Here is a 13,987-nt window from a genome sequence, read left to right as displayed (position 1 = left end):
GAGACCAACACTGAAACCTGACACCATTCCCTGGGGTGATCAGCCAGCTCCTTGTGGTGGGTTGATTACATTGGACTATTTCCATCATGGAAGGGGCAGTGCTTTGTTCTCCCTACAACAACTCACTCTGGATGTGGATTTGCTTTTCTTCTAGGTAACACTCCGGCCAAAACTACCATCTGTGGACTTCCAGAATGCCTTATCTACCATCATGGTATTTTACACAGCACCGCTTCTAATGAAGGAACTCACTTCACAGCAAATGAGGTGCAGCAAAGGGCCCGTGTTCACAGAATTTACTGGTCTCTCCATGTTTCCCATTATCCTGAAGTAGCTGACTTGATAGAGGGGTTGAATAGCCTTTTGATGATCCAGTTACAGCACCAGCTAGGTGGCAACACCTTGCAGGGCGGGGGCAACACCCTTCAGGAGACTGTATGTAATCTAAATCAGCATCCCCTGTATGGTGTGGTTTCTCCCCCAGGCGGGGTCCATGGTTCCAGTAATGGAGAGGAAATGAAATGGCACCTCTCACTAGTATCCACTAGCAACTTTGTGCTTCCCATCCCTGCAAACTTATGCTCTGCTGGTCTACAGGTCTTCATTCCAAAGGGAGGAATGGTCTCACCAGGAGACACAACACTGATTCCACTGAATTGGAAGTTAGACTGCCACACCTGGTCATTTTGGGCTCCTCACACCTCTGAATCAAAAGGCAAAGAAGGATTAGCACCTTTTCCGTTGTACGCAGGGTAACTGTACCATGTTAAGTGGAAGTATGACTTTGTTATTGGTTTTATTTGGAGCCTAAGTATGATGTAAGGAGACATGTACGGGTGCCAGATTGACTAGGTGTGAACTGGGATCAGTTCTGTGTGTTGACTAGGCTCTGATACCTAGATATTCAATCAAACGGTAATCTAGATGTTGCTGTGCAGTATTTTGTAGATATGATTAACATCTACAATCAGTTAGCTTCATGTAAAGGAGATTTTCCTGGATAACACAAATCGACCTGATCCAACTGGCTGAGAGGCCCGAGGCTTCCCTGAAGAAATTCCACCTGTGGACTGCAGTCGGCTCCTAAGAGTTCCCAGCCTGACCTCCTTTACAGCCTGCAGCCCGGATTCCAGACTTGCCCACCTAGCCCCACAGTCAGGTAAACAAATCTAGATGGATGGATGGATGGATGGTACAGATGATAGATGAAAGATAAAAGGCGATGGGTAAAAGAAATGATACCCTGCTGGTGTGTTTCTCTAGTGGAACTCTGACTAGCACAAAAATTACCCAAGAAGAACCTTGTGTCCCTTGAGAGTCAGAGCTTGTTTTTGATCCAAAAGGGATCAACCAACGTATTCATTAGACACAGTCCCCAAAATTTCTGGGAAAATCCCATGAGTCGAAAGATTATTCTGACAGAGGAGTCAATTGGGCAGGTCAGCGCAACACTCTGGAAATAGTGCTCTGTCTCTCAGGCTATGCCTTCAGATATATTGGTCGCTGCATGCTCATTAACCTATCTGTAACACATGGGGACTTTCCACAGCCACTCAAAAATGTGCTGTCTATCAACTGCCTCTGAAAGGAGACGCAAAATTTCACAACATGAATTCTTCGAAGGAGGGAAACTTGTGGCAGGAGGACAGAGGTGAGAATTTTCATTTTTTGTAGTTGTGGAATATCGAATTATGTGAAAAATCGTCTAGATGAGGGGTTGACAAACTATAGGCCACAGTCCGAACATGGCCCACTGCCTGTACCCACAGTCATTTGTTTACATAATGTCGATGGCGGCTTTCATGTTACAACTGCAGTTCAGCACTTCCAAGGCATATGGCCCACAAAACCTAACATATTCATTATTTGACCCTTTACAGAAAAAAATTACCCATTTCAATCCTGATTTTAAAAAAAATAGAAACTGACTCAAAAAAATGCTGCAAGAATTGAAAACATAGGTCCACACAAAAACTTATATGCAAAGGTTCACATGTAAGTTTTTGTGTGGATGTGCATCTAGCTATTCACAATAGCTAAAGAGTGTAAACAACCCAACCCAAACATCACTCACATGATGAATAAATAAAATGTGAAATACACATACAGGGGGATATTAGTTGGCCTAAAAACGGAATGAAGTAGTGATAAATGCACAACACAGATGAACCTCGAAAACATCATGCTAAATGAAAGGAGCCAGACACAAAAGGCTACCTATTGTATAATCCCATTTCTATGAAATGCCTACAATAGGGAAATTCATAGAGACAGAGTAGATTAGTTGTTTCCAGGTGCTAGAGAAAAGGAGGGATGGAGACTGATTGCAAATGAGTACAAGGCTTCTTTGGGAGTGAAAATGTCCTGGAATTAGGTAGTGGTGATGGTTGCCCAACTCTGAATACACTAAAACCCACCGAACTGTACACCAGCACCAAGCACAGGGCATTCCACAATTCAGTAGGGGCTTGGCGCCTAGTAAGGAATTGGTCCTCTCCATCAACTCAAACCAGGATCAGCCCTGGTGTGCCAATTGAGACCAAGTTTTATATCCCAATTGTCCCAAACATCCACATGACCTTAAGTATGTTTCTTTCCCTGTTTGGTTCTTAATTTCCTTCTCTGTGAAGTGGGGTAATTTAGGGAGCCTGGCTTCACAGAATTATTCTTTCAATATCTTCATCATCATCATCATTCTCCAATTTCAAAGCACTTTCATATACATGATGTCATTTGTATCCTCATTAACAGCCATTCAGGGTAGATAGGTATTAACCCCAGTTTACAAATAAGAAAACTGAGCCCCAGAGAGGTCAAATGACTTGTCTAAATTGGGTGGGTGTTGGAGCTGGGACTCAACCCCAGGCCTTCTGATTCTAGACCCTGTGTCCTACCCACACCACCACGCTATGTTTGCATGGTTGGCCTCTTTCCAGAAAGCCCAAGGCAGCAATGTCTGGCAGCATCACCAGTGCACACCTTTGTTTTGACAAAGCAAGGAAGGAGAGGTGTAGGGCCTTGGGGTCCTCTTTGATCTTCTCTTGTGAACCTCTCTACATTGGCACAGCAGCAGCCTGTGCATAGGAGAATGCATGTCCACTGGTGTGGACACAAAGCCCATCGCATCCCAAAGATATACATACAAGTGCACTTGAGCTCTCCAGCAGGCGCTGTCACTCCTCAGTACCAGGGTGGTAAGGAGGCTGTACCTTTAGTTACGGGGAAGCCTAAGAGGTCACAGCTCTAGGAGTCTGCTCTTCTCCCAAGTCCGGAAGACTCACCCCTCCCTCTCATGAGACTTCAAGGAGGAAAGGGCAGCTCCTGTATCCTTAGGAGATGGGAGGAGTGATAAGGGAGGGAGGGACAGGGAATTATCCCTACCTTTGCTGGAGCAGAACCCAAGAAAGGGAACATCAGTGAAACCAGGGATCCAGTCCTAAACTCAGGAGGGCTGGGCCTAAATCGCAAGGAATGTCAGTGAGACCCTGCTGTCAAACCCAGCAGTGCCTGGCTCCAGCAGTGCTGCCCGCTCCCCGCTCCCCAGGCTTTGGCACACTGCTCACCCTGTTTATCCAGAAATCTGGCTAGTGGCTGCTGGGTCTAGCTCAAAGGGGCACTCAGAGGGTTCGGAGACATAAGCCAACTGAAATGCTTTAGAAATAAAATGTCCTTTATGGACACTCTTTCATTCTTCCACAGTTGGCAAGGAAGTGGGGCTGAGGCTTGTACTCACTTGTGGGCAGAGGGACCCACTCACTCCTGCTGCCCAAACAAACAGGGCTGGAGGCAGCAAGGGGTAGTGAGGCCAAAGGCAGAAGTCTCTTCAGGAAAGGCCAAGCTTCCCTGAAGCACAGGGGCTGCCCATGCTGGCTTCTACTCTTTTCTTTTGACCAAAGCAGTGAAGAAAAGGGAAAACGGTTCTTTCACAGAGCTTGTATCTACTTGTGGGAGACCAAGTAAATCAGTAACTACGTCAAGAATTGGCAGGTGCTGTGCTGAGTTAAACTGGGTAAAGTTAACAGTGATGGTGAGAGGCGCTACTTCATAAAGAATGTCCACAGACCTCTCTGATAAAGATGTCTGAGTAAAGACCTGAAGGAAGCAAGGGAATAGTTTAGGGCACAGCAACACCTCAGGTCTAGGCTGGAGGACTCTGGAGTCCTGGAAAGACACAGGCACGTTGCCCATAGCAACAGAGACAATTCCCTACCACACTGGTTTAGTGGGTCCCCTTAGATTCATTCTCCATCTTTCTCTGTCCCCTAGGCATAGGGGAGCCGACCCCTGCAGACTGCAGCCCTGAGCCAGCCTTGCCATTTACCTTTCACTTCGGTTCAGTCAAAAGGATCCCCCAGACAATTGGAGGACAGGGTGAAAGAGAGGTGAGACATTGGCACTCCACTCTCTCAGTCTGGCCACAGTTCTGACATTCCCCTATGACACAATTCATGTCTGTCTTCCATAGCCCCTCTGTCACCCAGGCTCCTATCCTGCCCCGACCCTGGGCCCCACAGGGTCAGGACTCATCTTCTCCAGCAAGCCTTGCAGAACTGCCCTTCCAGACCAGCACCACGCACCACTTACTCAGGGATATATGGACCCTAGAAGCCACCTGGATTACCTCTCCCATTAAGGCAGGAAGAGGGTGTTTTAGCCCTAGAGACCCATCACGAACTGTCAGCCTCACGCTCCAAGGTTCCAGCTCTGTCAAATGACTCACACCAGCAAAGGCAGGAATAGAAGTTGGGGTTCTAGAGCCCCTCGTCTTCCTCCCTTAGGACTTTGCTGCCCCAGAATCAGAGCCTTCTCCCCAGGATCCAGCCCACCAACCTCCTGTGTGAAGGAACTCTCCAGACCTACTTCCAAAAATCAAAAGTTCACTGCCCAGTTTATCTCCTTGATAGTACAGTTAAGACTACTGGAGAAAGCTTATCAATGTATATGTCTGCTCTAACAAGTAGAACACACATGCCATGGAAGCAAAGAACTTGCCTATCTTGTTCTCTTGTGTGAATAGCATCCTAGGCCCAAGTACCCAAGAACTCAGTAAAAGGTTGTTGAGTGAATAACTGATAATAGAAATGAGCTCAAATCACCTCTGCTAACACCTCCACAAAGATGTGGCCATAAGCTCAGACACCTAGAGCTTAGGGTCAGGAATGGGCAGACACTCTCAGAAGTGCCTCAGTACTACTGACTTCTTCAGGTATGTTGGGGCAGGAGCCCCCAGGTGGGACAACCAGGATAGCCCAGGAGTCAAAGAATCACTCACTAGGTTTCACCAAGTTTCCATCTTTCTGAAGACCCCCAGCTTTTCCATTTCCGAGTGCCTAGAACAGGACTTGGCTAGTGGACAGTCTCCAGGTCTCAGGGAAGCCTCAAATGAGTATTATGAGGGGTATGGGCTTTGCCAGCTCCTATAGGTCCAGTACAGCAACTGCAAACTGCTGTCCTGAACCTAGAAACGGGGCCTTTAAATTGGGAAGGCATTTGGGTCCTGTATTAAGGATCCAAAATGTGGCACACTTGGCCATCTCTACCCAGGGACCTAAGAAACCTTGTGGATGAGTGCTACTGGTCAGTTTTCTGCCATATAAGGGACCCAACCCTAAGCCCTACAATTATAAAACCTGATTCAGGTGTATCAGTATCTCTCTGCCTGGCCTTCTCTCTTCAGCCCCCATTCTACTCCACCCTATATACCTTCTGCCCCACCCATGTGTGGCACCTCTGCCACCTGACCAACCCTTTAGCCCCAAAGAAACCCAAACAGCTCAGAAATGCATCAATCAACCTTTAATGTCCAAAAGAGGCATGGATGCAGAGCACAGGAGATGTGGCAGGGTCTCAGCCCCAGCTCCAGAAATGGAGAGACGAACACACACCAGACATTTCCGACTGGCCACACAAGTCTGGGAGGGCCGGGGAAACACAGATTTGGACATTCATAAAAGAGTCTGATACAGGGAACTCACTCACCATCCCAGTCCCCACCCTCCCGTCAGCAACAGAAAGCAAGCTCAGCACACGCTAAAGGCTTGGGGTGGGGACATTTTCCTGCCTCCCCACCAGCCCCAAGGATGGAGTTGAAGAAAAAAGAATGAGCTAGATCCCAACCCTCCCCTCCCCAGTGTCAACCATACACTAGTTGTATTTTAAATGCAATTTACAAGAATCAACAGTTCAACCAACAGTAACTTCCCTCACCCCCCACCAACCCACCCATCCCTATTTGATCAACAGACAAGATTTGCCCAGCACTCTCCTTGGCAATCTCCTCCTAACTAGTGGCCCTGCTTCATCTCCTGATACCTGGCTTCATCACTGCAAGACTTCCTCCCAAGCCCCTCACTGCCCTTTATCACTTCCATTCTTATCATCCACAAAGTCACTTTCCCTCTCCACTGACAGCCAACTCCAGAGCAGACGGCAGGCAGCATGACCGTATCACTGTGGGCTATTCTCCTAAAACCTTTCTGGGGGCAGCCAGCCATAGGTCATGCAGTGTCTGGGCAAGATGGCTGAGGGGGGCAACATCTGTCTTCACCTGCAAATGTTTTTTAACATAAACGCCCATTTAGAACTAATTGTGCAACCTATCTACCCATATACCTAGAGATTCCATACTGTCTTGCCCCTCCCTCCCCTCCACCCCAAACCAAGACACACACACATACACACAGGTACACAGAGAACAATCAGGGAGACATTGATTTGGTTTGATTGCTAAGACCTAACTAAGGAACTACGGTCACCAGATATTCTCTTGTCAGCCAACAGAGGCTGCTCTTAGAGAACTCCAGAGGAATGAGAAAACCAAGGACTAAGCAGGGAGCAGACAGAAGTAGAGAAGAAAGAATCACCAGGCTAACCCTACCTCCAGCATCCTCCTAGCACGAACTCTGGCGGGAAGAATAAAAGATAATCCACAAAGACAAAGCCCTTACTTAGAAACTCTTCTGACAAAGACACCAAGACAAATCTGCTCCCCACTCCCACACACCACAGAAAAACACATCTCAGGGCTCCTTCAAGAATCCACCCTCCAACCCCACCTTCTACCCCAAGCCCTGGAATCACAGTTCAGTGGAATAGTCTCCCTGGTACTAGATCAATCCCCCTGCCCTCCTTCCTATCCCCTCTCTTCTTATTGATCCTAACACTGTCCCTCTGCAGCGTCGCTGGCCCTCCCAAAGCAGAAGCAGCAGCTGCACAGTTTTAGTTCCACCTCCAGAAACTGATTTCTTTTCCCCAGTCTTCCTGGTCTTACTGGCTTTTTTTTTTATGGTTTATTTTATATAGAGAGAGAAAGGGAAAAGGGAAAGGTGGGAGAGATTTCCTAGTGCAATACAACCAAAAAAATTTGTTTGAAGTTTTGAAAAATAAATGTAAAGCAGCCTTCTTCCCCAGGCAACTAAACAGAAAGAAGTTTGGTTTTGTTTACTGCGACATACACATGAAATCGAGTATACAGTCCATGCAGTAGCACAGCCATTGGTGAGGACATCCTGATGCTGGCCCCAGTGCAAAATAGTCCCAGCAACGTCATCTGCTTGCCATCGCTGCCGCCGCCACTGACACCTTCCCTGCAGCCACCTAGCCTGACTTGAAGAGGAGGATTGCAACTTGACCCAAGTAAAAATAGATGAAGTGCTTTGTCTCGTGTGTAACGTAGCTGCCAAAATTTCGGCCCACGATACAATGCCAGGTAGGGTTGTATTTCTTGTCAAATTCCTGAAAGAAAAATAAAAGGGAGAGAAGAAAGGTGATTAGCACAGCCAGAGGACGAGAAATCAGAATGGGAGTTTGGTCGGTTTAGTTATCGCCCCCAGCCCAGCCCTCAGCTCCCCGAACCTCAGGAGCTCAGGTTCTAAGGCTGGCTAGGAAACTCCTTCCCTCATTAATAATGTACCACCACAAAGGCTCCACTATTTCTCTCTAGCACGTTACACCCCGATCATCTCTCCTCCCTCTACCTACTCTATTCAATAGCCCACCCTGTGACTCTTCAGCAGGGGAATCAGAGAAGAGTCAACCAATCCAGTGTCACGCAGCATGAGTAAAACAGCATGGGCAGCCTTGCTAACTGGCCACCATCTTCCACATTACTAAACCAGTATTTCCAAATGCCAAATACCAAGACACTACAGCAAAACAGGGACCAAATGTCAGGAGTACGTTTGGTCCCAGGATGCAACTCTGTATAAGTCAATATTAAAGGCATTCTTGTGTGCCAGGCAATGTGTAGGCTATAAGCACCAGAACAAGGACCTTAGACATGAAATCAAGGCAATTCTCTCCTCTCTCTCTCAGGGGCAAAAGTACAGCATCAAAGCCACCTAGGAAATCCGTGGGGCCTAATCCAACAGTCAGCTCCCTGTCACCCTGTGGATGCAAGTAGGAAACCAAAGGCTCAGTTCTAGATGCATCCTGCCATAGCTGTGAAAGGGCAATAGACCACATAAGCCCAGCAATGCTGCCTACCCTGAGGCTCAACATACAACTTGTTTGGCTTCCTCACAATTCCCACAGCATGACTCCAGAAAGTATTAAGAACAGTGGAAAGGCATACATTACCAAACCCAGCTTTAATCCTGACTCAAGACTGCATAACATAGGAGAGCCACAGTCACTTCCCTAGGTCTCATTTGTTCCATCAGCAACACAAGAAAGCTGGACCACATATAGGATTTTTCTGACTCTTAGAGTCTATGATTCTCTCCTTAGACAGGACAGCAAGGCGATCACTCAGCAAGGAGCTGGCATGCCCAGGAGCCTTGCTGGCTCTGCATTCAATCTTGCAGAACTCCAGAGTCTCCTCTTCTCATCCCACCCATTTGGGTAGGAAAGCAGAGTTCTGTTAAACTCAGTGGCCACCTCTATAGACCAGAATCCTACTACATAGGCATCGTTCTTGGAATGCCAGACCTGAAAATACTGAAGACTTGGACTCTGCCACCAATGGACATGGGTCCTGACTTGGGATCAGGGGCCCTGTGTACCACTTCCCACTTCTGGCTCAGCTGATTCCTCACCATGTTTTACCATATCCATTCGCCCATTCACTTAGGAATTTTTTAGGAACTAAACCCATTGCTCCAATATTGCTCAACCACTTTTAAAAAACTATATATTTAGGCGCACCCTTTTCTTAAGAAGGTAGGGGAAAAGGTGCAATACCTGAATCCTTTTTATTGTTTATTTTTATGCCCCCCCCAAGTCCTTTTTAAGAGAAATACAAGGAAACTTCCTACATGACAAGGATTATTATAGATACACCACTTTAACTGGTAAGTTCCCTGAAAATTTGTATACTGTCTTATATTATCCATTCAAATATCCTTGATGTTCATTTTGAATAGTTCTGAACTGGGCCAGTTATATTTAATCCTGAAGCTTCTCTCCCTGATCTCTTGCAGTGGCACAATTATCTGTAAACACACACACATACACACAAACCAGCATAGCTCCTATTAAGAATGCCTAAGGTAAATTATTTGGCAATTAATAATCACTCCCTAATCTATCTGTTTTGCAAGTTCCTAGGATTTTGTTTGTGCGGGTATAGCTGGTTTTCTATGTCCTCAGCTTCAGCCCTCCCCGGGGTACAGCTCAGCTGCCTATCCCCACCCTGGTCACCAGCCACAGCGCTCCCAGTTCACCTTCTTGATATAGGCAGCAATGTCCTTCTCTATGTTGTACTTCTCCATAGCCTGCGTGGCGCAGTCAACGGCATCCTGTTGCATGTCCTCAGACATGTCTGCGTTCTTGATCACTGCCTTACGGTCAGACATTGTGACACTGCAGAAGAAACAAAAAGGTAAGGCTGACAACCCCATGACTCCGAACAATGACATTAGCAACTGGTTGTGGGGCCTCAGTGGGAGAGGGGAGTACCAGAGGTAAGGGCAACAGAAGACAAGGATAAGAAGCAAAAGGAGAGGGAGCTCACAAGCTTTTAACCAAGACATGGTCTCCAAGCCTGGGAAATACAAGATAAACAGTAACAAAAATATAATAAGCCACCAGTTTTTACCACACATAAAGTGAGGATTTTCTAACTCTAAATATAATCTATTTCTGCTATCTTGAATGGCACCAATAGTCAAGATACTACAATATATCACCTGCTAGCTGTGTCCTTAGGCAAATAACCTTTGTGCTTTCATGCCATCACCTTAAACAGGGGACCTGCAGGATTATCCTGAGGGTAAACCAGATGGCCTTAACACCTGAACATAATAAGTCCTTGATTTAATGACCATTATTACATCATTGCTATCATAGTGGAAAGAAGACAGAGTAGGAATCACCAGACCTGACTATGAACTCTTGTGGTTTTGGACAAGTCACTTAGTTTTTCTGTATTTGATTACTTCTATTTTAGCAGTGAAGGTAGCTCTTCATCAGGGATTGTTATAAGAATTAATTAAAAGTACGCAAGAACAGGCCCTAGCTGGTGTAGCTCAATGGATTGAGCACAGGCCTGTGAACCAAAGGGTCCCTGGTTCAATTCCCAGTCAGGGCACATGTCTGTCTCTCTTTCTCCTTTCCTTCTCCTGTGTCTAAAAACAAATAAATAAAATCTTAAAAAAGAAAAAGAATTCATTGAAAAAAAAGTATACGAGAACACCTGCAAACAAGAACAGTCTATACAGGGATCTGTCCCACTGGCTAAATTCAGCCTGCCACCTGTTTTTGCAAATAAAGTTTTAGAGGAACACTTTACAATGACAGAGTTTAGTAATTTCAAGTCACTGTACTGCCTATAAAGCCTACAATGTTTACTATTTGGACTTTTAAAAAAATGTTGCTAATACCTAGGCTAACCAATGCCCAGTAGTGAGAGAGATAACAAAAAGTAAAGAATTATTAACTTCCCTTTTCCATAACTCTGCCATCTAAATCAAAGTATTCATCCTACAGCAACCTACAGACTTCTGGGGTAGACTTTGCATGGTCCCTTCCTAGGATGACAGGAATCTGAGGAGAGCTGGCCAGAACCTCCCTGGCAGTCTGCAGCAAGTGAGGGCGCTTTGCAGGAATAGAGATGAGCTGCAAAATCCTATCCTCTGTCCTTGACCACAGTCCTGTCACACAAGGCAGTAATAATCCACCCCCTCCATGCCCCATCCCCCAAAATACAACTGTGTAGCCCAGCCCAATGGACTAAAATGCTGTCATTCCAGCCCTGCCTGATGAAAGGCTACACAGAGTTCTGCACAATCAAGGTGAGTTCCCTGGTAACATTCCAGACTATCCTGATCTGAGTCCATACCAGCCTGTGGACTGGGTAGGCTGAAAAATGCATGCGAGCCAGCTGCCAGTCAGGTAGCCCTTGACTGAATCCAAAGCACCTGTGTCTGGCACTGCCAACCTAAGCAGGGCTCGTTCTACTTCCGCAGAGGCTGGCAGAGCCCAGGATTAGTGGACCAGCACCCTCTGCCCCCCACATCCTGAGGGGAGAGTCAGAGCCTCAAGGAGACTGTGAGCATTGCCTGGTGCTGAGGAAAGGTCCAAAGAACCCCATTCACAGCCTGACTATCTAAATGACCTTGGGGAAATCAACATCTTTTTAAAAACCAATGCTTTTTTAAAATAAGGTAAATGAGGCAACTTGTGTGAATTTAAGCAACGGCATCAGAGCAGCACAGGTTGAATGTGGTAATATTGTATCGCTCGTTCCATGTGAAGAAAACTAGTGTCACTGGGTCTTCTACACCAGTTCCCCACTCAGAAAGGGACCCTGCTTATCAACCCAGGGTGGAGGTGGGGCCGGGTTGCAGACATTAGCACCCTTTCCCAACAAGCTCACCTTGCTGACTGCCTCATCCCCAAAGTGCAAAAGAACTACTTTATCACAGTAGTTAAAAGCCACCTTACTCTCCAGGAGGGAGCCTGCAGTTACATAACGTTGGTCTTGTGACTACAATGCCACGATTCTTCACCTCGGGCCCCCCAGGCGTCTGAGAGGTGAGGCCTAGCCCGAACCTCCCCAGTCCAAGGTGCCAGTGAGAAAAGGATTGGGAGGTGGCCGACCTAGCCCCTCCCTGCTAGAAAAAAGAGCGAGGCACCTGGGCCTCTAGAAAAGGATGACCGGAGGGCCCCTGGCCAGCGGCCTCAGTCACGAGCCAGGAGCTCCTCTCAAGAGCGAAGAGGCCATTCAGCACAGACCCCATCCTCTGTCCTCGGTTTTGCGACCAAAAAAAAAATATATATATATAAATATATTTTTATATAAAAAACATATATATATATTTATATATATATATCCCTCCACCACTCCACCCCGAGAAGGCCAGCACCAGGTGAATGAGAAAGCGCCCCACCTCCGCCCCGGCAGGTCAGCCGCCCTCCCCCGTCCGGCCTGGAGCAGCGCCGGGCTAACTGGGCGTCCTCACCGCAGGAAGGGCGCCCCAGAGGGTGGCGGTGGTAGCGGTGGTGGCGGCGGCGACGGCAGGAGGAGCCGCGTCACGCCCGAGCCCTCTCCACCCCACCCCCTCGGCCCCAAACACTAGAAGCCTCCACGCAGCGCAGGGAGACTCCCGGGGGAGACGAGAACCTCACCCCCGCACCCGGGGCCTCCAGGCCCGCCCCGAGGGTCGCGAGGGCACAGGGTGGCGTAGCTCCGGAATCGAGGGACGCCGGGGGCGTCACGCCGAAGCCAGCCCTTCTCCGGGCCCCGCGTGGGGAGACGAGGCCTGAGGGGCACCGCGCGTACGGCCGCACTCGACCGGCGCGGTCCACCGCCCCGGGGACGCCCCCACCCACCGCTTACCTTCACGCAAGCGAGTCCCCGCGAGGCCCCGGGGGAGCAGCGATGGCCTGAGGCAGGACGCGGGCAGGGGCGGTGTCCTCTCGGCTACTCTTGCAGCAGCCGCCGCCGGGGCGGTCTCGGGCTCCCGCAGCACCGGGCGGAGCGCTCGCCGCCGCCGTCCGCCCTTCGAGCCTCTCCGGCCGCTCTCACGCCTCCTCGCTCCGGCCGGCCCGCCTGCCCGCTCCGCGCAGACGCCTCGCAGCACCGATCAGCTCCGCCGCCGAGAGCGACCAACGCTCGGCCCCCACTGAAATAGCGCCCCGCCCCCGCCCCCCCGCCGCGCGCGCCGCCGTCCGCGCTCCCCATTGGCTGCGCTCGCCAGGCCCCGCACTGCGGGCTTCTCCCCGCGCCGCTCTCGCCCCACATCTTGTTTCCTCCCACAATGCTTCGGGGCGGGGAGAGGGGGTGGGGAGAGGGGAGCTGGAAAAGGTGGGGGAGGGCGATGTGGACCTGAGAGAAAAAAGAATGCAGACCCCTTTACCCGAGGCTGGAGAGGCCGGGCCTAATAAGGAATAAAGAGGGGAGGCTCGAGGAGAGGAGAAGGAAGAGGGAGGGGCTAAAGACCTCAATCCCAAGAAGAATAAAGAGAGGGTGACGGAGATTTCAGACCCAGGGAGCTTGATGGGGAAGAGGTAGGAGACCCTAACCTTAGGCATAGGAAGGGGATGAAGTCAACAGGATCTGAGGAAAAGACAGTACCCCTTTCTTCCCCCAAATCTGTGGGAAGGAGAACTGCCAGCCCTACGGACAGGTAAAGTCATAAACAGCCCCAGGACTCCCTTCCCTTCACATTCAGGGAAGGTCCCTAGCCCATCCAGCTCAGGCTTTGTTCCTGAGTCTCCAGGCCACTGCACCTAAACTCCCAGCCCGAGACCCACCTGCTGTTTATCTCCAGAAGCAATGGAGGCAGACCCTAAGCACGACTGTGAGGAGGGAGGTTTGTCTTTGGTGCACAGGCCCCTGTGATAGTCCCTACCTGTCTGGTTAGACAGGACCTGAGGGGGAGAACCCCTTAGACGTGGGCACTGGAGCAGATCAGAGCTGAGAGAGCCGTAAAATTCACCGCCTCCAAATTGCTCACCTTATAAAGGAGAGAACCAGGGTTCCCTAATAAAGGAGAGAGAGGGGTGTTCTCTTACCAGGGCACCACAGGTCAGGCCTGGATGTGAA

At 49.0% G+C, this 13,987-nt stretch overlaps 1 protein-coding gene across 1 annotated transcript; it reads right to left on the bottom strand.

Annotated features, from left to right (window-relative positions):
- Nucleotides 1-5,777: 5,777 nt before the first annotated feature.
- DYNLL2 (dynein light chain LC8-type 2) lies at nucleotides 5,778-13,064 on the bottom strand. The gene is made up of 3 exons (XM_037037653.1): nucleotides 12,779-13,064; nucleotides 9,663-9,801; nucleotides 5,778-7,734 (listed from the first exon to the last, which is right to left on the bottom strand). Exons 2-3 carry the CDS (start codon nucleotides 9,792-9,794, stop codon nucleotides 7,597-7,599), a joined length of 270 nt encoding a protein of 89 aa, XP_036893548.1. The 5' UTR covers nucleotides 9,795-9,801; nucleotides 12,779-13,064; the 3' UTR covers nucleotides 5,778-7,596.
- Nucleotides 13,065-13,987: the final 923 nt, after the last annotated feature.

The sequence above is a fragment of the Sturnira hondurensis genome, unplaced genomic scaffold (genome assembly GCF_014824575.4).
Source record: "Sturnira hondurensis isolate 20B ecotype Veracruz unplaced genomic scaffold, ASM1482457v3 Scaffold0001911, whole genome shotgun sequence".
NCBI lineage: Eukaryota > Metazoa > Chordata > Mammalia > Chiroptera > Phyllostomidae > Sturnira > Sturnira hondurensis.
Note: the sequence above shows the minus strand (reverse complement) of the source record. Positions and strands in the feature narration are given on the sequence as shown.